At 39.5% G+C, this 19,625-nt stretch overlaps 3 protein-coding genes and 1 long non-coding RNA gene across 5 annotated transcripts in view; 3 read left to right on the plus strand and 1 right to left on the minus strand.

Annotated features, from left to right (window-relative positions):
• Positions 1-19,625, plus strand: part of snx29 (sorting nexin 29) — a 356,821-nt gene that overhangs the window by 74,728 nt on the left and 262,468 nt on the right. The gene's annotated exons all lie outside the window — the stretch shown is intronic.
• xrcc6 (X-ray repair complementing defective repair in Chinese hamster cells 6) lies at positions 119-6,591 on the minus strand. Its single transcript, XM_046069745.1, has 13 exons — positions 6,484-6,591; positions 5,866-5,997; positions 5,454-5,566; positions 4,216-4,357; positions 3,620-3,871; positions 3,272-3,458; positions 2,890-3,076; positions 2,433-2,601; positions 1,995-2,156; positions 1,627-1,756; positions 1,254-1,354; positions 1,027-1,143; positions 119-771 (listed from the first exon to the last, which is right to left on the minus strand). The coding sequence occupies exons 2-13, from the start codon at positions 5,936-5,938 to the stop codon at positions 572-574; spliced, it is 1,833 nt and encodes a 610-aa protein (XP_045925701.1). The 5' UTR covers positions 5,939-5,997; positions 6,484-6,591; the 3' UTR covers positions 119-571.
• On the plus strand, positions 6,272-11,425 carry desi1b (desumoylating isopeptidase 1b). The gene is made up of 6 exons (XM_046069763.1): positions 6,272-7,093; positions 7,269-7,290; positions 7,402-7,471; positions 7,597-7,706; positions 8,180-8,302; positions 9,188-11,425. The coding sequence occupies exons 1-6, from the start codon at positions 7,006-7,008 to the stop codon at positions 9,267-9,269; spliced, it is 495 nt and encodes a 164-aa protein (XP_045925719.1). The 5' UTR covers positions 6,272-7,005; the 3' UTR covers positions 9,270-11,425.
• LOC123983504 lies at positions 15,997-17,491 on the plus strand. Its single transcript, XR_006828202.1, has 2 exons — positions 15,997-17,179; positions 17,213-17,491. It is a non-coding gene; the product is annotated as an uncharacterized LOC123983504 (long non-coding RNA).

Here is a 19,625-nt window from a genome sequence, read left to right on the forward strand (position 1 = left end):
TGCAGTCTTGCTTAGGAAGGGCACACCTTTTCTCTTGCTACAAGAAGAACTGGATATGCTGCTTAAAATGTACAGTATGCTGACTAATGCAGTAATTAAAATAAAACTACCAACCATATGCAGGGTTGTAAAATTCTTTATTAATGGAAATCAAGATTATTAACAAGTCTTACAATATAGTTTTGAGTATGTGACTGTATTCCAATGTATACAGGACATTTTCATAACCCACATCAACCAGTTTGAGTTTTCTTGATCACAAGAAAATGACTTGTTTTTTTTTAACATACAAACATTATTCATGTAATGTTGGAGTGATAGTCTACTTGCAGACATTTGCACTGAGCAACAGGTTTAACCTTTTCACTGAACATTGAACACAGTGTCCCGGTCTGCCCAAAGATTCACAGGCCACACAGTAAATGTAAAACCATTACCTGCTTTTAAAATGGATTGCAAACTTTTTAGAACTTGATTTGTGCCAAGCGCCTGAGAACATTTTTAGACAGACACACTGATCTGGACAAGTTTGCCAGCTCATGAAGGCACAGGGAGTTGCACATTTAACTCCTCATGGGCCCAGCCGGGCTGTCAGAGCATCTATCAGCTCCTGCTTCTTGGTCCCAGTGGTCTGAACTCCAAATTGCTTACAGGCCTCCTTCAATACGGGCACGGTCAGCTTTCCCAGGGTGCCGTTCTGCACGTGGGCCCTCAGCTCGTCTTCTGGCACCTCAACTTTAGGCTTCTTCTCAGCTCCGCCTCCGGTATCAGCTGAAAGTTCATGCATGGAGAAAACATCCAGTCAAAAGAATAATTGGATTGTTACTGTAGTACCACCACAAAATGAACACAGCAGCCAGTGATGTATTTAGAAGTCATCAGTACTGATCAGTTACGCGATCAAATCCCTGCAGATACTGTGCGTTGGGGAAGAACAATTCAAACTTATGTTACAAACAAGCCAAAACAACAAAGATACAGTAAAAAGCCACTTTGCTTATTTGTTGTTTTAAATTCAGCTTTAACCTGTTTTGCGTTTGGCAGCTGGTTTGCTCTCAGGGTTGTAATTGGCAGGGTAGACCAGATCTTTAAACTCCTCAACTAAAGGACCCAGACGGCGATCAATCTGGTCTATCTTTGGCACTGAGACACACAAAAAGAGAGACAGACAGGTACAAAAAGGGTGAAGAAACAGCAAGTAGTAGTAGCAGCCATGAGAGGAACTAGGATCTGTTTGTCTGTCTGCATCTTACTGATGAGGTCCTCTACGTCCTCTGGAGCCACCATATCCAGAGCCAGTGCCTCTAGGTTCCTGTAATGCTGCTGGATGACTGGATTCTCAAAAGCGTCACTCCTGCATTACATTACAAAGAATGTAAAACACGTTACAGAAAGAAACCAATTGAATAACTTTCTTATGAGCAGAGATCCCACTTGCTATCTGTCACCACAAAGTGTCATGCTATAAATTACTCTAGTTTTTGTTAAATTTTGTTAAATGTTATGTCCCCCAGTGTTTTGCAAGGATTACAGAATTTATTAAAGCGCTCTAGTTCATTTCAACTGAACTGTTTTTAAGAAACCCTCTAAACTAAGATCTTTTACGTGCCGAACACGTGAAACTACCTGTACTTGAAGCGCAGCTTGGAGACAATCTCTTTCATCTTGTCCACCTGAATTTGTGAAGCCGTGGAGCACCGGGGGGGATCCAGAGTGCGTATGTCGTCAGCATATGGCAGGTAGATGACATTGAAACCTGACACAGGCAACAGAAATGACACGATGCCATAAAGCTTCAGTACACTACACTAACTTAGATGATAAAACAGTTGCCTATCTCATTGTTAACTAAACAGCTTTTTGCAAATGCTAGAAAAGCAAAACACAGTGGTAGAAATTAAAAAACAAACTAGTGGTTGTTGGCCTGTTAAGTTTGGGACTCTTTGAAATAATTAAACCCAGTAAAACTCCTGCTGAACCCAGCAGTGTATTACCTGGTGGAGTAATCTGTACTTTCCCCTCGTCGACCTCCTCTTTCTGAGGCACAAGGGCAACAAATCGAGGCGGGTAGTTTCGGCGAGAGATGCAACGGCAAAGAGCGAATACGTTCCTCTCGCTACACTTGGTCAACAGGGCAGACAACAGACATGCGCTGCCTGAGGAGGAAAACACAGAACATATTACAGCTCTGCCAACAGAGATGACCTACTGGGATGTTTCATATGAACTGTGATTGATCTGGGGAAAGCCAGTAATGGTTTTTGAGTAATTATCACAAAGGCTACAACTAAAATGTGTGTTCACTGTCGATCAATCTTTTGGTCTATTAGCACACACCCTCACCTCACACTCTTTGGAAAATAATGTGAAATTTAATATGTCTTCCTGTCAGTTTTCAAGTCGATCAGGCGCAGACGGACAAACTGTGCTACCTTTCACCTCGTCCTCCTCGGGATAGAGGAAGACAGCAGGTCGGATGTGGTGGTGAAGTTTGAGCTTCTCCATAGGTTTAAATCCGATCAGAAAAAGTCCAGGGTCGTCAAACTTCTTGATGGCGTCCACCTCGTCCCTCTCCATCACGATCTGTTTCTTGCCATATGTCTACAGCAGACGAGAAATCAGAGAACCAACAAAACCACTGAATTAAATCACTGATAACCACTGAGATGTATGTCCGTCATCAACTAAATGCAGGTACAGTTTGCTATAGCTGATACATTTTTCTGGTCAGTTAGTCCATAGTCATCATGCCATTCTGGTGGGTAATAGACCATAATTCAGGATGCATTACCGGTTAGTTATTATAAAACCTTACTTACAGTGTAAGACAAAAACACACTTTTATGAAACAATCAAACCAGAATTAGCATACATTAAGTCTGCTCTGACCTGGGCTTTCTTTATCTCACTGGGCAACAGCAGGCTGCCAGTCTGGGTGTGGAAGGTGCGGGTTTTGCTGCGGACTGGCTCGTTGGTTTCCCTGTAAAGTCTGATGGCACCTGGTTTCCGAGCTGTCACAGCAGTTGCATAAATTCCCACAGCTATATTTATGCCCTCACCAAGACACAGGTTTAACCTAAAGATGGCAGAGAGGACAGGGTAGTGTGAAGAGAGAAAGAGGAGGAGTTAAGTGATTGAAAAGACACAAAGTTTAGCAAAACACAGAGTAAATAAGTAAAAAAGGCAAAAGGGAGTTACTAAAAAGCAGCAAGCAAGACAGTAAGAATAACTTTTATCTGTCTGGAAATGGACATGCCTCACTTATCTCTACCTGGCCATGGTTCTCTTCTTCTGCTCCTTGGCCCGCACCCTCTTCTGGAGGTCCTCCAGTTTGTCACAAGGCTCGAGCTGCAGCCCCAACTCGCTCTCGTCCTCAGGTGGACTTACAATGTCACGAAAGAAGGACGAGACATCGAAGCCGCCCGGTTTCATCAGATGCATTAAATCAATGATGACACCTGAGAGAGGGGGGACATAAATGCTTCTGCGTATAGCTTACTCTTCTGTCTACTGAAAGTTGCATGCAAACAGTGAAGCTTCCAAGAGCAGCGTTTAGCTTCACTCCAAAACAGTATTACGGATTTTCATGAAAGAAGAGCAGCCTTTGCATCAGTCATACCAGTCTCTTTGAGGTCACTGGCCTTGGTGCGAGCCTGTCGGTCTTTCACAGTGTCGCCCCCGTGTGGATCGTCCCTGCAGGTGAAGATCATAAGCCGCTTGTGTGAGAGGCGTAGCTTGATGTCACTGTAGAGGTTAGCGCAGCACCACAGGGCGTCGCCGAATGACACATCCCCGCTGCCCATTGTCTCTGCCGCCAGCTGTGCACCTTTTTCCCCACGCAGAGCGTCCACTTCCTGTACTCGCTTTGCCCCTGTGGGAAGAAACAAGTTGGATATGTTTCACAATTCAGAAAGAACAGCTACTCAGATTCTAATGAAGGAGGAGTCAAAATCTGATCCAAATACCAAGTACCTGATTTAAGAGAAATTTCTTATAGTTCTTACAACTTGCATTGGTATTTTCTTTAATTGCTCTTATGTTTTATTGAAAAAAGCTTTTAATAGCTAAATTACAAAGTTAAATATGTTTTATCTTAATACATTTGAGGGATGAAGTCTGTACACAAGAATTGTGGCCACATTTGTGCTTGCAGCAAAACTACAACATTACAGGTGGCATGTGATCATGTGTTAGTTTGAAAGGGCAGCGTGTTACCGGGCTCATCAAGATCGTGGTACACGTAGACATGCTTGAATGAGTTCCTGGGGTTTTTGCTCTGCTCCGTGCCATAGAAAACCAAAGCCATCAGGTCCCTGTGACTGCGAATGATCTTACTGGTGTACACACTGCGCACGACCTACAAGGACAGGACAGAGATACTATTAATAGACAAAAGGTATTCTCATGTCTCTTTTGCTTCAAATAACTTTAAAAAGGTGGTATTATGCTCAATTTCATGTTCAAAATCCTATTCTGGGGTTGTACCAGAACAGGTTTACATAGTTTAATTGTCAAAAAACACCATATTTTTTCTTATACTGCACATTGCTGCAGCTCCTCTTTTCACCCTGTGTTGAACGCTTCTTTTTAGCTCTGGAGTGATACATCTTGTCTCTACAAGATCTTTGTTAGGAGTTGCACATGCGCAGTTCTTAGTTAAGGACTACTGGCCAATCAGAAGCAGAGAAGGGCAGGTCAGCGAAAGGCCGGTAATAGCCAATCAGAAGCAGAGAAAGGTCAGCGAAAAGACGGTAAACAGCTTCTATTCAGCTGTAGGCTACATGTTGCCGACCAGCTTGGCAATATGGACTGGAGCAAGAGTTTCAGAGTGGTGAGTTATTAATCTGTAACAAATGTATCTTTCATCCATAAAGTTTTAACTGAGCTCCGTCTCTACATCACAATAACAACTTTATGTCATTGACTGCTTGGAGGGTAGTTAGTGTTTGGAAGGGAGAGGAGAGGTGTGCTGCAGCTCAGTGTTTTTCCACCGGTGTTTTTGAGGGCGTGTCGCTCAGTGAGCATTTTGACACGTATTTTCATTGTGACGTCACAAGAAAGGGAAGTAAAGGCTGGACTACAAACAAGCTGTTTTCAGGCAGTTCAGAGCAGAGCTTTCTGTGGGAGATGGGAACTCCCTTTGGGGTGGACTTTGGGCTTTTTCAAAAAAAGATATATAACTCAATAAAGGAGAGGGGAAAAGCCAAAAAATTCATAATACCACCTCTTTAAGACTTTAGTGCGAAGTATTATTTAAGCTGCAAAATGCCTTTCATAAACTTTGCTGTCTCAAACTACACATAATGTTTGAGATAATTCCAGCACATTTCTTGCAGTTCCCAAGCGCATCCAAGTTACAACCTCCATTTCCATTACAGGGATGTTTAGTAGACAAACAAAAGAATTAATACACAACTAAGACAAAGCAAAAGACACTAAGATGCCCATCTTACCTGCATGGTTGTGTCGAAGTTAGAGGGCTGTCCATCTTCTCCTTTGATGAACATTTCCTTGGAGGCATCAACCAAGAAGACCAAACTGTCTCTGCCTGTGACTTTGTAATGACCTGACAGACAGAGAGCCTGATTTTTTGTTGTGTAGCTTTTTAGGGTTTAGACAATGTCTTATGACTTGGTCTTAAATGTTCTCTGATAACATATTTAAACTCGTGTTAAATTACACGTTAATAACTGCAGCTTATAGCACTAAACTGCAGGTCATTATAAAGTGTGATCAAGTCAAAGATCCTTAACTGATGAAAGTGAATATAATAATGTGGAGAAAACAGTATAGAAAGGATTAATGAACAAATCACATTTATTTATTTGCTCTTCAGGTGATGTAATGGGGAGGCTTTCATCTAACCTCCAGACTGCTCTCCATCCTCTTGCTCTTCCTCCTCCTCTTCATTCTGGTAGTAGGATTTCCACTCCGCCATTTGTACAGCTTTGGCTCTGTCAAAGGATTCAGCCGTTCAGGACCAGGCAGGGGGCAGACCTGCATAAGGAGTAGTCATACACAAAGCACTGAGTTAAATTTTTGAGTGATGTTAGATCATGTCTAACGTTAAATTGCCCTGCTCACAATCGGAGCTTATAAACTGTTTAAAACAGGCTGTGCAGTCTTCAACTTTCACAAAAGACGTAACTAACGTTACCTACGCAAATAAAAGTGTGGTGCTAGGCTAATCAGACAACAATAACTGTGCAAAGGACAAAGCAATTCACAAATATTAATACTGTTTAATTAAGATATTATTTATGTTTAACTAACGTTAACTGAAGTTTCAACTTTAACTTTACCCAGACAACGTTTACGTTAGCTAGCTAGCTTAGCTTGTAATTAGCCACTGTTCGGTATTTTGGGGTCACCCAGTTGACCAATGGATCTTTCTAATGATGCACACAAACTATATGGACTAAATGCATTACAACAATAACCTGAAGCAATATTAAGTCACTATAAGATCATTCAGCCACTTGCCGTGCTCTGCCACTTTCTGCCCACAAGCACACAAGTCCAGACTAGTTTCAATGGCTGGCGCGCTCAGGTACGTGAACGTGCACGCTGAAAAGCGTATAGAGCAGCTCGTCTATTGGTCACGTGTCTGCCAATCTAAAATACTGGCCAATCCTAGTGAAGGAGGCGGGATTTATTTACAACGACGCACGACACCGGAAAAGAGTGTCCTCTTCATGCCAAAGCACTTTTCTGAAAGTTTTGTTGTTGTTTACAGTGAGACAGTGTCACAGCACCAGCTGTTAGCACTCCGGCAACTGTCTCTAGGATATTTAAATATTTGTCACTTTATTACTTTTCATTTTAAATAGCCTGTGGCATATGCTTATATCCGTAAGAGCTCCACGGTCAACTTTTATTAAAGTTTTGCTTGCTACTAGCTAACGTTACCGGTGTCCTAGCCGGCCAGCTCTTGGTGGATGTGAGTCAGCAAACTTTGTGCTAGGCTAGCTGCTGTCATTTTGAAGAAGTCCCTTTTGTGTCACCATGGACCATAGTGGCGCTCACCCAGTGAAACTGTACGTTTACGACATGTCCAGAGGCATGGCCCGCCAGATGAGTCTCCTCATGCTAGGTAAGTTTCTGTCCAGCTAGGTTACGCCTTGGTTGGCTTCTCGGGCGCAGAGATGCTCCTCAGGCCTGAGCTATGACTTTATTTATTTCCTGCTGATTTGATAAGGTAGTTGATCAGTAAATAAGATTGGAATACGTTCATTCTTATATAATTCAGCATTTCTTTTTCATCTCAGGGAAACAGCTTGATGGGATATGGTGAGTGCAGCTTGTTTTATAGAAGTCTTCTCACCAAATATGCTGCTAACTGTGGTGATCTACTTTCATTGTCCGGGTTTTATCAGAATAAGGTGTTTTGGTGTCTTATAGGCACACTGCTGTTGTGGTCCATGGAAAGGAGTTCTACTTTGTAGGAGAAGGCATCAACCATTGTTCACCCGTAAGAATCATCCTTTCCACAATACCTTTGCCACTTTTAGTACTGTACAGGGACATGCAAATACTTGTGAAGGAAGTGTTTTCAACAAGGCATCCACTGAGGTGTGTATGTGTGTTGTATCCAAGGGTGGGAGCTCCTTGGGTGAGCCTGACTTTGTAGTGGACCTGGGCTCCACTGAGGTGCCTGAAGAGATCTTTATGGTGTACCTGACTTCACTGGGAGAGTCCACATACAGGTATGTAAAGGCTCAGACTCGCCACATACGTCCTGGAGGTCAGGGTGGGTCGGAGTCTCTGAGGCACTAAAGGACTTTGATAAGTGATAAACATGTCTTAAATGCTTTATTTCAGAAAGTCTTTCAACACGTTATGAGAATAAACATAGATAAGCAATTAACAAGTGAAAAAATAAAAATAAATAACCCATAATTGTGCAAATGCATTGCTTCTCTGCTAACTTTACGAAAGCATAACCCACGCACTACAAGATATGATCGCCTGGTAGTTATGGGCCAAAGTGAATTTTCAATTTATCTAAAATGTCTATAAGAGATGCAGTGAGGGAAGAAAGGAACCAAAAAAGGAAATTGTCAGTTCTGTCTGAAGTGTTTCTTATCTTGTCTTTTCCTGCTACTCACCTGCCCTTCTCCACCCTGTCTGACCTCTCTGTCTTTTCTGTGAATGATGTCACCGTCTCCTCTCTTCACAGAGGTGACAAGTACAACCTGTTTGAGCACAACTGCAATGCTTTCAGCAATGAGGTGGCTCAGTTCCTCACAGGCAAAAAGATCCCATCGTACATTACGGACCTTCCTTCTGAAGTGCTGTCCACGTGAGTCAACTCAGTTTAATAAGTGTCATACAGCTGTTCTTATGTCACCAGAACTCTTCTTATTTTTCCTCTTTGTATTTGTAATTAAGTTATCTCAGCTTATGTTGTCACAGTACTAAACATTATGAATTCAAAATATATATTTAATTTCTTAAAAAAACAGTATAGCTGTTTGATACAAAACTAAATTGAAGCCAAGCTACATCTGCAAAATATACTGGTGTGAGTCCCTCAGAGGTGATTGCTTGGAAATAGAAGGGGTTTGTTTGTGTGACTCATTTTGCACCAATGTTCCGCGATTTTACAGAGAGAAATCGATTATAGAAGAGATGGAGGGACAAAGTCTTAAAGATATATTAACTTCCAAGTAGAGGGGGTGCAGCCAAGGAAATGTTACATGCACCAACTAAAGTTAAAGTAGTAGACGCAAGTTGAAAAAAAGTAGGTATTGGAAAATAGTAAATTGCATCACTTCACCCCAAATATGTCCAATGTCCAATACACCTCAGGTTTAGGTATATTGGACATCCCAGACTGATGTGTGCATAGATGTGATGGAGGATTTTTCCTTTGTTCAGTTTCACTCATACCTCCCTGAATAGACAATATTGCATCACTGTGCATCGCATCATTTATAAAATATTAATATTACAAACAGTATTAAAGTAACATTCATTTTTAGTTTTTGTGACACTGTGACTTCAGTCAGTTATTTGTCTCTTTCTGTCTTCGCCTCAGTTGAAAGGCTGATTGTTAAGTTGTGCTTAATTTGTTTAGTTTTTTCCCCTTTCCCTTCACTCTGCTCACATACCATCATTTGTTCAGACTTTCTTTAGGCTCTTTGATTTCAGTGTAACCGTACGATCTGCTGTGTTTCCTCTTTAGGCCTTTCGGCCAGGCTCTCCGTCCTTTACTGGATTCCATCGTCATAAATCCCGGAGGCAGCAACATAACTGGACAGCGGTAGACAGGGCTGTGCACATTAAAGAAAGTACTTCAATCCAATGGTCGTTGAAGTGGGTGAGACTATCACCATCAGCCGCCAATGAGACTCTGATAACATCTCTGCCTGTGGCTGACAGGTTGATCTTTGCTATAAGTCACTTTTCCAGCTAACCTGCCATCATTTGGACGGCCTTCTCTATTAAGTTTCAAGTTCAGTTTCTGTTTATTCTATACATCTGAGGTTTTAAGGTGTGCCAACCACTGGTGCTAGGGCACTGAAAGAGTACATTTCTACTCTGGGTGCAATCAGTGAGATGCAGCTACAAGTTTTTATGTTCATAAAAGGAGAGTACGTCACCTGGTTTAATCATGTCCTCCAGATTTGTATTTTAAATTGTTATTTGAGAGGCTGAAGTGATCTCTTCCTGTACTGGTACTCTTGAGAGACTTTTTAAATGAACATCTTCATCCTTCCTAAGAGTCGATTAGGAAGTGTGTTAAAATTAGATTACCAGTACAGAAATGGATTTAAGAATGTTGTTCCCTTGGTATGTAACTTGGTTTATACCTTGCCAGCTGTCTAAAAGCAAACAGACTAATCCTACCTCAGCCATATCATGCTCTTACCAAACATCGGTCTTGTCTTCCACCCTTTTTGGTACCATATCAATGACCGTTGACAGCTCCTTGGGGAAGAGAGTGTAGTTTAATGCTTCTTATAAGATGCCGCGTTCCCTCCCATCACTTCACTTCCTAGTGGCCATTTACACAAGTTAGATGGAATTTACAGTTGTTATTCTCTCTCTTCATCATCAGGAAAGCTGTTCTTTACAATTTATCAGGAGAGAGATTTAAGCAGTAATGCTCAAATCTGTATTTTTAATGGAGTTTATAAAGGCTCCAAGGCTTTGCAGTCCTATAAATGTGTTACTTTAATAATGGAATAAAAAGAAATACACTTCAAGGTCTAGCTGGATCCAGATCTGCACATGTTCAGTTCATGGTGAAGCTAACAATGCTCCTAGATGCCACGATGTAACAAAAGATTTCTCTTAAAATCCAGAAACCGCACATGGGTCCAGATTATTACCAAAAACTAGACCGTTGTTCAGTGGTCCATGGAATTATTAAATTCCATTGCATACAAACAAACATACAAGACCAAAATGGTAACCTCTGTGGCAGAGATAATACTTCTTCTCTTCAGAAACCACATTAGACCATTTATTCCCCGAAGGAGCTCAGGCTAATCTCAGTGTAAATTTTAGTATAAATGTGTTTTTTAAGAAGTAGAGCTGTCAAACTCGCCACACTGCCCTATTTTTCTAATCATTCATCTTTTTAACATGTTTTTTTCTTCTTCTGGCCTTTCTTTGTATTCAGTGTTTTAGAAAACACAGTTTGACCACATCTATGGGCCTGTCTTCACTAAAGAGATTCTGAGATTAATGCTTCTTTCAGGGACATCTGATGACCACACAGCATAGGATTGTTTTTTTAATATATAGGACCAATTTGTGCATCTTTTTGCTGCTTCTCTTGCCAAGACTTAGAGTTTATTCAATTTATAAAGACAGATATGTAATAACCTTAAATATCTTAATAATACTGAAGTTTTGTATAGTTTCTATTTACATGATTAAGCCAGGCATAATGAATTATATTCACAGCAGGTGTTCTGCCAACAGCCACTTACCTGCATCACTGAGGGGCCATTAATCCCTCCTTAAAGAAAAACATTGCTGATGCCATCTGTGTCTTTAGTTTTACTCTAACTGACCTTCCTGAAAAGTTGACTAGGAATTATGGTTATTTTGAGAATAGTTGTTATTATTATTTCACCTAGTAGACCTATTAAATTGTCTTAAATATAATTTTACATACATGCACAAGGGCTCTCAAGTCGCTTATCATTCTCTTAAATTGGACTATATAAGGTCTTAATTTATTAATTTTTAATCTGATTTCATTTTACTTTTGCACTTAAGTGACCCTGTCAGGAAAAAGCCTATGCTAGATAAAACTTGCTTTATAGTGAACTGTCGTACTGACCTGCTGAGAGAAATCAACAGAAACATTCACGTTCACACATTATAAACATTGTTCTGCAAGTTGTCAAATGTGTGACATTTAAAACTTTGCTCAAGTTGTGATATTAAAATATCTTTTATGTCTTAACATATATGTGAATTGTTTTGTGTTGAAGAATGACTCATCACTGTGCGCACATTCTAACAGTGGACTATATGGAATATAAAGGAATGCATTGATGTTGTATGTTGCAGTGTTGACAGGACCACAAGATCTCTTGGCGGTAGGAGAGATCTGCCATTAAAATACAAGTGACTACAAATGCTTTGGGTTCATGTAGTATCAAGAACATCCACAGGGTGACACTACAGGCTCACGTGGCAGCTAGTTAACGCCACAATCGAACAAGGCAGCACATAAATGTGGAGTGTGGACATTTATTAAATTAATGGGTGAATTGGTGGTTAGTGGGACATGTTTGTTTTTGTCACTGCTTCAAGTCTCAGTTGGAAAATATTTCAAATATACAGTAACTCGTGTCACATTGTCTCTGAGCATTGAGGCATTTTCTTCATCATTCCGTCTATTCAAGATCCTATCCTGTTAATAATTACAGCAGATATCTTTAGGTTTATTCCCATCAGTGACACACACACTATTTACTATTAACAAAGAGTTGGTAAACGTTATATCAAAAAAAAAAAATATATATCAGCCACATTGACTAATTATGACGTTTTGTGGTGCTAGTAACTTGATCCCGCTAAAAGCTGCTGACTGCTGTCAAGTTGTCGTTTAGATTTTGGCTGCAGGTATTGTGTTCGTACAGTGTGACCTAATTAACGTGCCTGCTGCTTGGTGTGTTTTGCCCAAAAGTGTCAAAGGTCCAACATTTCTTTGATACAAACATGAGTCAAACCAAAGACTTATAGTGATTTTACAATCTTTAATATTTCATCTTCAAAAGTGGCATCAGTTACTAAACAATCCTCTGCAAAGAACATTTCTAGATTACTTTGGGTTTAAATTAGTTGTTTTGCAATAAGAAGTACAGGTACATACAGTATATACACATTTTTGCTACATACTGTATATCACACCAATACACTTTGGATTTGCTCTGTTCTCTTATATATTATTTTATTAAACCGATACTTAAAGGTACTCCAAGACGATAACCTGCAGAGGTTTATAGTGCCAAAGTGGGATGAATTTCCTGCTTTCACTTGGCACAAAGAAACAATTTCTATTGCAGCTGAACAGTGACATGCCAGTAACCTTACACAGCATTAAATATCATAGTCTCCCCAGCTTGTACAAACTAGCTTTAAACAAACTGCCGCATGCTCACAAATGTTTCACTGCAAATCAGATTTGTAGTCAACACTGCTTGTTTCTGCACCGCATCCCATATATCAGTATTGTGTAATCACACAATAGAAACATCAATTTAGACAACCTGTCTGCTTTATAGTAGTTTTGTCCGACAGTACGTTAACTTGTGTTTTGCCACAAATGTAAAAACCTACTGCAATAATGTGACATACAGTACAGTACACCTACGTTATCATCCTCTACTGCACATTAGAAAATTGCACAATTCAGCTAATATAGATCTTTCTATGCGTCGTGTTCCATGTTACTAAAATCATTAACATGGAATAATACATTATGTTAAAATGTGACATCAACAGCAATTATAACAAATGCTCTTAGAATTAAAATGACTTAGTTCATACAGCCCTTATTCAAACAAAATGTATAGGAAATTCCATTACATAAACATATTTATACAATATTCATAAATAAAGCAGAACACATTATTTCCATAGACGTTGGCACTACATAAAACTTAAAAAAAAAAAGTGTTCCAAAAGATTGACTCATAAATGTACACAAGATGTCAAACATTTATCTTAAATAGATGAAAAAAGTGGTTGGTTTCCTCTACAAAGACCAGAGAGGTACCGTTGTTTTAGGTGGAGAAAATGCATGATTTCATGTCAAGAAAAAACATTGGAAGCACTTGTTCACGGCAAAGAACTAAACTTCTTTTGCTTATAAAAAACTGTCTCTAAACCAGCAGATCTCAACATTTTTAACTCACGGCATCAAGCATTGAGAGGAAATCATGCCTGCTGGGGATCATTCACTACATTGGTAATAAGAAGCGACGAGGAATTACCGACGTGGTGAGCTTTTGTGTCAATTTATGAGCAAATGAAAGGAGGAGAAAAGGCAGTGTACTCAGTGGAAGAGAGACAAGTGGCTGGTGTCTTGACCTCAGTGTCTCTCTTAATGTGATTGTGCTTGTTTGTGTTAGTGAATAAAAGAAAAAGGCTGAACATGCAGCAAGATGCTCATAAAACATCACCTGTGGAGACTTTGATGATGCACTGTGTGGTGCACTGTGAGGTTTGGGGGTCATGAGGAGTGTACGTTATTATAAGATGTGAATAGGGAATGTCTGGGTGTGATCACACCTCCACTTTACTCTGTTTGAACCAAAGTCGAACATTCGATTTTGTTGCATTTTTGGTATTTGGTTTGTCTATATTCACGCTGCTCAATTACTGTGATTGTCTTGGTGCAAAGTTAAACTGTAGATTTTGGCAGTGGGAGAGAAAACTGATCTATCTCTGTGTAGTTATCTTGTGCTACCTAATGTCATTGTTCAAATAAATTATTTGTATGATTTATGACAAATTTCAGAAAGAATGTACGTTTAAATGTACGTTTTTTGAGTCTGTGTTGGTCACAAAACAGTTTTCTTCAGGGAAGAATCTGGACTTAAAAAAACAGATAATATATGTTTTTAAAAAAAGCTATAATCAATATTTTTATAATAACAATGGATCAAATGACAACGTGTAATATGAAAGGGGTCACTTGAAGTGAAATATCCCCTTTGCAATTCCCCTCTACTCTGTTTAGCATTTTAGCATCTTTCAGCTTGTTGTTTTACTTTTCCAACCAGCAACTTCACTGTTTTGGTTCACTCTCACCACTCAGCAGGCAGCTGTTTTCAGCAAAACAAATCTCTAAAAGCCCTCTGTACAAGCAGAAAGACAAATTTACCCACCAGCTAAACATGAACATAGCGGAGCATTTAGGAGCAAAAGAGCTAGCAGCGACCAAACCAGAGCTAAAGGAGAGTGAATATTTGACTTATGCAGCACGTGGGCAGAAACACAATTCCAAATAAATCATAATGTTGCTGCATATCTGCTAAATGAGTAAATAACAACTGTTGTTCACATCTTGTTTCTGATTCCCCCAAGTGGCCCAAAAACTAAATCAATGAATGAAGCTTAAAAAGTTATTGAGAACACAATGAGGCCAGACTTACTCGCTAACAAGTACTGCATCTGGGCAGATATCATGTTCTCTTTTGTTGCCTTGACGATTATGGTCGCTTACAGATGTTACACTTAATATACATCATGATATAAAATTATTTGAGCAAGGTTAAGCCGGCAGCTAAGACGTGAGCTGTTGGAAAACAGCACATTTGAAATTTAATTTGACAACTCAGACCCTTTATTTCCTGCATGACTTATTGTGAGTGTATGAGATTGGGGAAGTCTAAGTTAGCACCTGTCTGTGAGTGTGTGTGTTTTAGTATAATTAATTATTTATTTTTTTAGTCTTATTTTATTTTTAATAATTTACTCTTTAATGGTTGTAATTCGCATTTATTTATACAGTCCCCTCTAAAAGTATTGGAACGGTAAAGCAAATTCCTTTTTTTTTGTTGTTCACTGAAGACATTTGGGTTTAAGATCAAAAGATGAGTATGAGACAAGAGTTCAGAATCTCATTTCCTGGTATTTACATCTAGCTGTGTTAAACAACTCAGGAGCTACCACCCTTTGTTTGAACTCACCCATTTTTCAAGTGAGCAAAACACACTTGGAACATGTGACTGACAGATGTTTCTTGTTGCCCAGGTGTTGCCTTTTAGGTTGATTGTCCAAACATTAAACAGCTCTGCATGACTAGTCTAAGTTTTCATCCTTGGTTCAAACCTATAAAGACTGCATTTCCTGTTAAAGAGGATAAACCAACATGAAGACCAGAGAGCTGTCTATGGGAGAAAAGCAAGCCATTGTCAAGCTGAGAAAAGAAGGAAAATCAACCAGAGCCATTGGACAAACATTGTGCATAGCAAGCACAACAGAAATATCGAGAGCTGTGAAGAAAACCCCCAAAACATCAGTAAGTGACATCACCAACAACCTCCACAGTGCAGGGTGAAGGTATCACAATCCACTGTTGGAAGAAGACTCAGAGAGCAGAAATATAGAGGCAACACCACAAGATGCAAATCACTCATCTGCAGGAAGAATCGGAAGGCCAGACTGAAATTAAAGTACAGAGATGAGCTGCAAAAGTTCAGGAACACAATCTGATGGACTGATGAGCCCAAAATTAATCTCTAGCAAAGAGATGGAAAGGCCAAAGTGTGGAGAAAGAAAGGAACTGCTTATGATCCGAAACATACAAGCTCATCTGTGAAGCATGGTAGAGGTGATGTCGTGGCTTGAGCGTGCATGGCTGCTTCTGGAACAGGCTCATTAATATTTATTGATGATGTAACTGATGATGGTAGCAGCAGAATGAATTCAGACGTGGACAGAAACATTTTGTCTGACAATTTACGTGAGAAACCCGTTGAAACTAATGGGGAGGAAGTTTATCATGCAGCAGGACAATGACCCAAAGCACACTGCCAACAAAACAAAGGACTTCATCGGGGGGAAAAAGTGGAAGGTTTTAGACTGGCCAAGTCAATCACCTGACCTTAACCCAACAGATCATGCATTTCACCTCCTTGTGGGCAGTGTTCCAGTGGTCCGGCCACTAGTGTAATGCTCTATAGAGTTCACATTATGGTGAACACGGCCACGACTGGTCCTCTTCCGAAAGATCCTAAAAGACGTAACACTGGTTAGAAAAGACTGATAGGTGTGAAGCTTTATAGTGCATTAACCCCACAGCACATGCACATATAGTCCAAAACACGTGCACACAAACACTACAGCAACTTACCTGTGCACAACCTCCCTGTAGCAAACAGATGGAGTTCCCTCCTCTGTATAATACCCTCTGTCCTGCAGGCGGAAACTTCTTCTCAGCATGACACAGCCACACACTCTTTACTACTTTCACTATGAACAATAAAACTGACATTAATGGCAGCTGGAAAATTGCCAAGAGTAAGCGTTGTAATATAATTTATTTGTAATTTATTAAATGTACACATGGGGGCGTTGGTGCCTCAGTTGGTAGAGTGTGCACCCTATGTACTGGGCTGAGCCATTGCTGCAGCGGCCACTCTGTGGCCCTTTGCTGGGTGTATCCTCTTTCTCTCTATCTTCCCTGTTTCCAGATGCTATCCTACTCTCAAATAAAAGCCCAACAAATAGACAGCTAGAAGGTACACGACACTATCATAATAAATTGAATTAAAACAATGTTGTGACACAAAGCATTAATATTGACATGTCAGCTGACTGGTACTCCCTGATCTTTACAGTGTTTATTGCTCTGTTCATGATAGGCATCAGTATCCATACTTAATACCCAGAGAGTGATTGAGAGGGAGCAAAATCAAGGCTTAAAGCAGTTAACTCTCAAGTTTGATTAAATGTGCACACGTTTATGTCAAGTGTGAAGTCTGCAGCTCTGCTGGTAACTTGCCGCTTATTTCTACTGTACAAGAAATGAATCCCTGATTAAGAATTATTCAGAATCAAATGAAGTTTTTTTTTTCTTAATCAGAGGAAACAATCATATCACATCTGAAAGGTGCAAAGAGGCTGAAATCTGCAGCTCTGATGTCTGATTGTTCAGCTGTGATGAACAATTCTATTAGCGTCATGATGATTCTATTGTGAGGTCGTGGAACATTCTGTATGATTCTATAGTGAGGTCGTGGAACATTCTGTATGATTCTATAGTGAGGTCGTGGAACATTCTGTATGATTCTATAGTGAGGTCGTGGAACATTCTGTATGTAAATTAGTTTTAAATAACTAATTGAACTGATTTCTTACTCTTGATTTAAATAAACTTGTGATTTATTTGCTCAGACACATTGTCAATAAAGTTTTAATCACTTGTGTTATGGTGAAGTCAGGTACTATACATCAACTTTAACGCTCAAGCCAAACATAAAGAAAACCATTAAAATAACATTTGTTGAAATAAGTCGGACCTCGTCTCTGATTTATTGTGAATTATGTAACCAAAGTTTAAAAATCCCAGCTGTTTACAGTTTTGGTAACTCTATAGAATACATTGTAATTCTTCCCAATTTACAGTGTAATATTTTGTACTAACTTACCAGGACAGTACGTACAGATTGGTACAAGGGAACAAGTTAGGGAATAACAATCTACATGTGGGCCTATTAGCCTTTATGTTAGTGTGTATGATGTGACGTAAAAAAACATACAAAATGGCATGGCAAAATCTGTTATTGTCAAATGCAAATTAGAAAAATTTAACCATTTCATCCAAGACACTTTTATACAACACAGGAGGGACTTTCTAACATAACCATTAGGATTTTCTTACCAAATTAATGTTTGACTTTGCAGCAGCATCATGTCCCACCAGGGTTTCACAAACTAGAACAGAATGAAGTAACAATAAGACAAAAGCAGGAAAAGCAACAGAAATTGTTATCATGTGTTGATTTTTCAGACAAAATTGAGTTTATTTACCAAATGTCTTGCTTTAAAACACATCAGTTTGTGAAGTGAACATAGAAGGTGGCAGCAGTTGGTACCTGTAGCACCAGTTGGAACAGCCCGACAGGCAGATGATGATGATTACTTGAATGTTAATGTCGCTCAAACAAGTTTGGCAGTACAAACTGACTTTGTCTGTGTGTTTCCCCAGAGATATCTGCCCTCAGCACTGAAGAGCACAGATCCAACTGAAGTACCACATTCATGTGAATAAGCCAACTTGACTGAAAGGAAACAGTTTTACCTTTTGATGAAAATCAGTCGCACTTTTTGTTTAGAGGCCATCTTGATGCAGAATCTAAGAAATGTTGTAATTTCAGGTTCAGTAACAGATCAAAGGTCTCTGTTAGCCAGATTAAAGAGATGACAGCTGAATGGAAATCCAAGGGCGACACACAGTAGACACAGTTCGCTGACAAAGTTGTTAGCTGTAGCCTTTTAGTCTGTCCAATATGTGGAATGCCATTTCCGATAAGCTGCGCTGGATACTGGGTCTCAAGACCTACTGTAGTGAACATTTTAATTGAAATCTGCATTACTTGTCTGTAGGGATGGGGATCAATACCCAATTCTAAAAGGATCCGGTTCCAAAATTTCTCAAAACCTAAAAATCAATAAGGTCCGAGCTTATCGAGGATAGCGGGTCGAGCGTCAAATCTGATTTAACTTGAAACACACAAGAAAACAAATGTTTTTAGTGATGTCAGATATTGAGTTTATATAGTGACTTTGCTGTTGTAAACATTAATGTTGCTGCTCTAGAAACAACATTTAGTTGTATTAAAAATATAAAATTCTAATCCTATAATTCATTTAAAAACAACCATGAAGCTAATATGCACACACAATATTTGTTTATTTATCGTAAGTCATACGTCATCTCTAACAATTTTATTGCACATTGAATATTTTCCTCATACCGTGCAGGCCTACCTCATGACCGTTGGGTCTGGTTTTACCAAATAACCGTCACCAAATAATAGTAAAGTATCACTCGTGGTATCGTTAAAGAATCGGATCGTTAAGCAGTCTCAATAAGGGTATCAATATCAATAAAAATGATCGATCCCCATTCCTACTTATGTACCTGGCATCTTCTTCCTGAGGCTTTGAAAATATAAAAATATCCTAAGAATTTGTTTTTTCTCTTGAGCAGCGGATGGCCACAGTTATATACTGTAGTATTGGATATTATAATAATTAGTTTGACATAACAGCTTACAAAATATTGCTTCAAACATTAAAATAGAACAGAACAAAATTTGGGGCTAAAATCACCTGGTAGTCAATTAATTTTGTAACAACATGTCTTCAATTTGAGCAATTTGAGTATTGAAAGGTTTCATATGCTGCGGAAGACATTCCTGTGCCAAAGACACCACATCCCAGTGGCTCCAAGGACTACAGACCTGTGGCATTGACCTCACACATAATAAAGACTGTGGAGAGACTGGTACTGGAACAGCAGCAGCCTATGGTCAGACCTCTCCTGGACCTTCTTCAGTTACAGTACCACCTACCTAACTCCTTTTGGGAGGTGAGGATGCTGTTATTTTCCTGCTCAACCGTGAGGGTCACATTTTTTTTAC

The sequence above is a fragment of the Micropterus dolomieu genome, linkage group LG14, assembly GCF_021292245.1.
Source record: "Micropterus dolomieu isolate WLL.071019.BEF.003 ecotype Adirondacks linkage group LG14, ASM2129224v1, whole genome shotgun sequence".
NCBI classification, from domain to species: Eukaryota; Metazoa; Chordata; class Actinopteri; order Centrarchiformes; family Centrarchidae; genus Micropterus; species Micropterus dolomieu.

What these genes read in the sequence shown, in the direction of transcription:
- xrcc6 (XM_046069745.1), bottom strand. Translation starts at nt 5,938, where the DNA reads ATGGCGGAGTGGAAATCCTACTACCAGAATGAAGAGGAGGAGGAAGAG. An exon ending in ACTTCGACACAACCATGCAG is followed by an intron (nt 4,358 to 5,453) that starts GTAAGATGGGCA and finishes CTGTCCTTGTAG; the next exon opens with GTCGTGCGCAGTGTGTACAC. An exon ending in GTGAGATAAAGAAAGCCCAG is followed by an intron (nt 2,602 to 2,889) that starts GTCAGAGCAGAC and finishes CGTCTGCTGTAG; the next exon opens with ACATATGGCAAGAAACAGAT.
- desi1b (XM_046069763.1), top strand. Translation starts at nt 7,006, where the DNA reads ATGGACCATAGTGGCGCTCACCCAGTGAAACTGTACGTTTACGACATG. An exon ending in GATGAGTCTCCTCATGCTAG is followed by an intron (nt 7,094 to 7,268) that starts GTAAGTTTCTGT and finishes TTTTCATCTCAG; the next exon opens with GGAAACAGCTTGATGGGATA. An exon ending in GCATCAACCATTGTTCACCC is followed by an intron (nt 7,472 to 7,596) that starts GTAAGAATCATC and finishes GTTGTATCCAAG; the next exon opens with GGTGGGAGCTCCTTGGGTGA.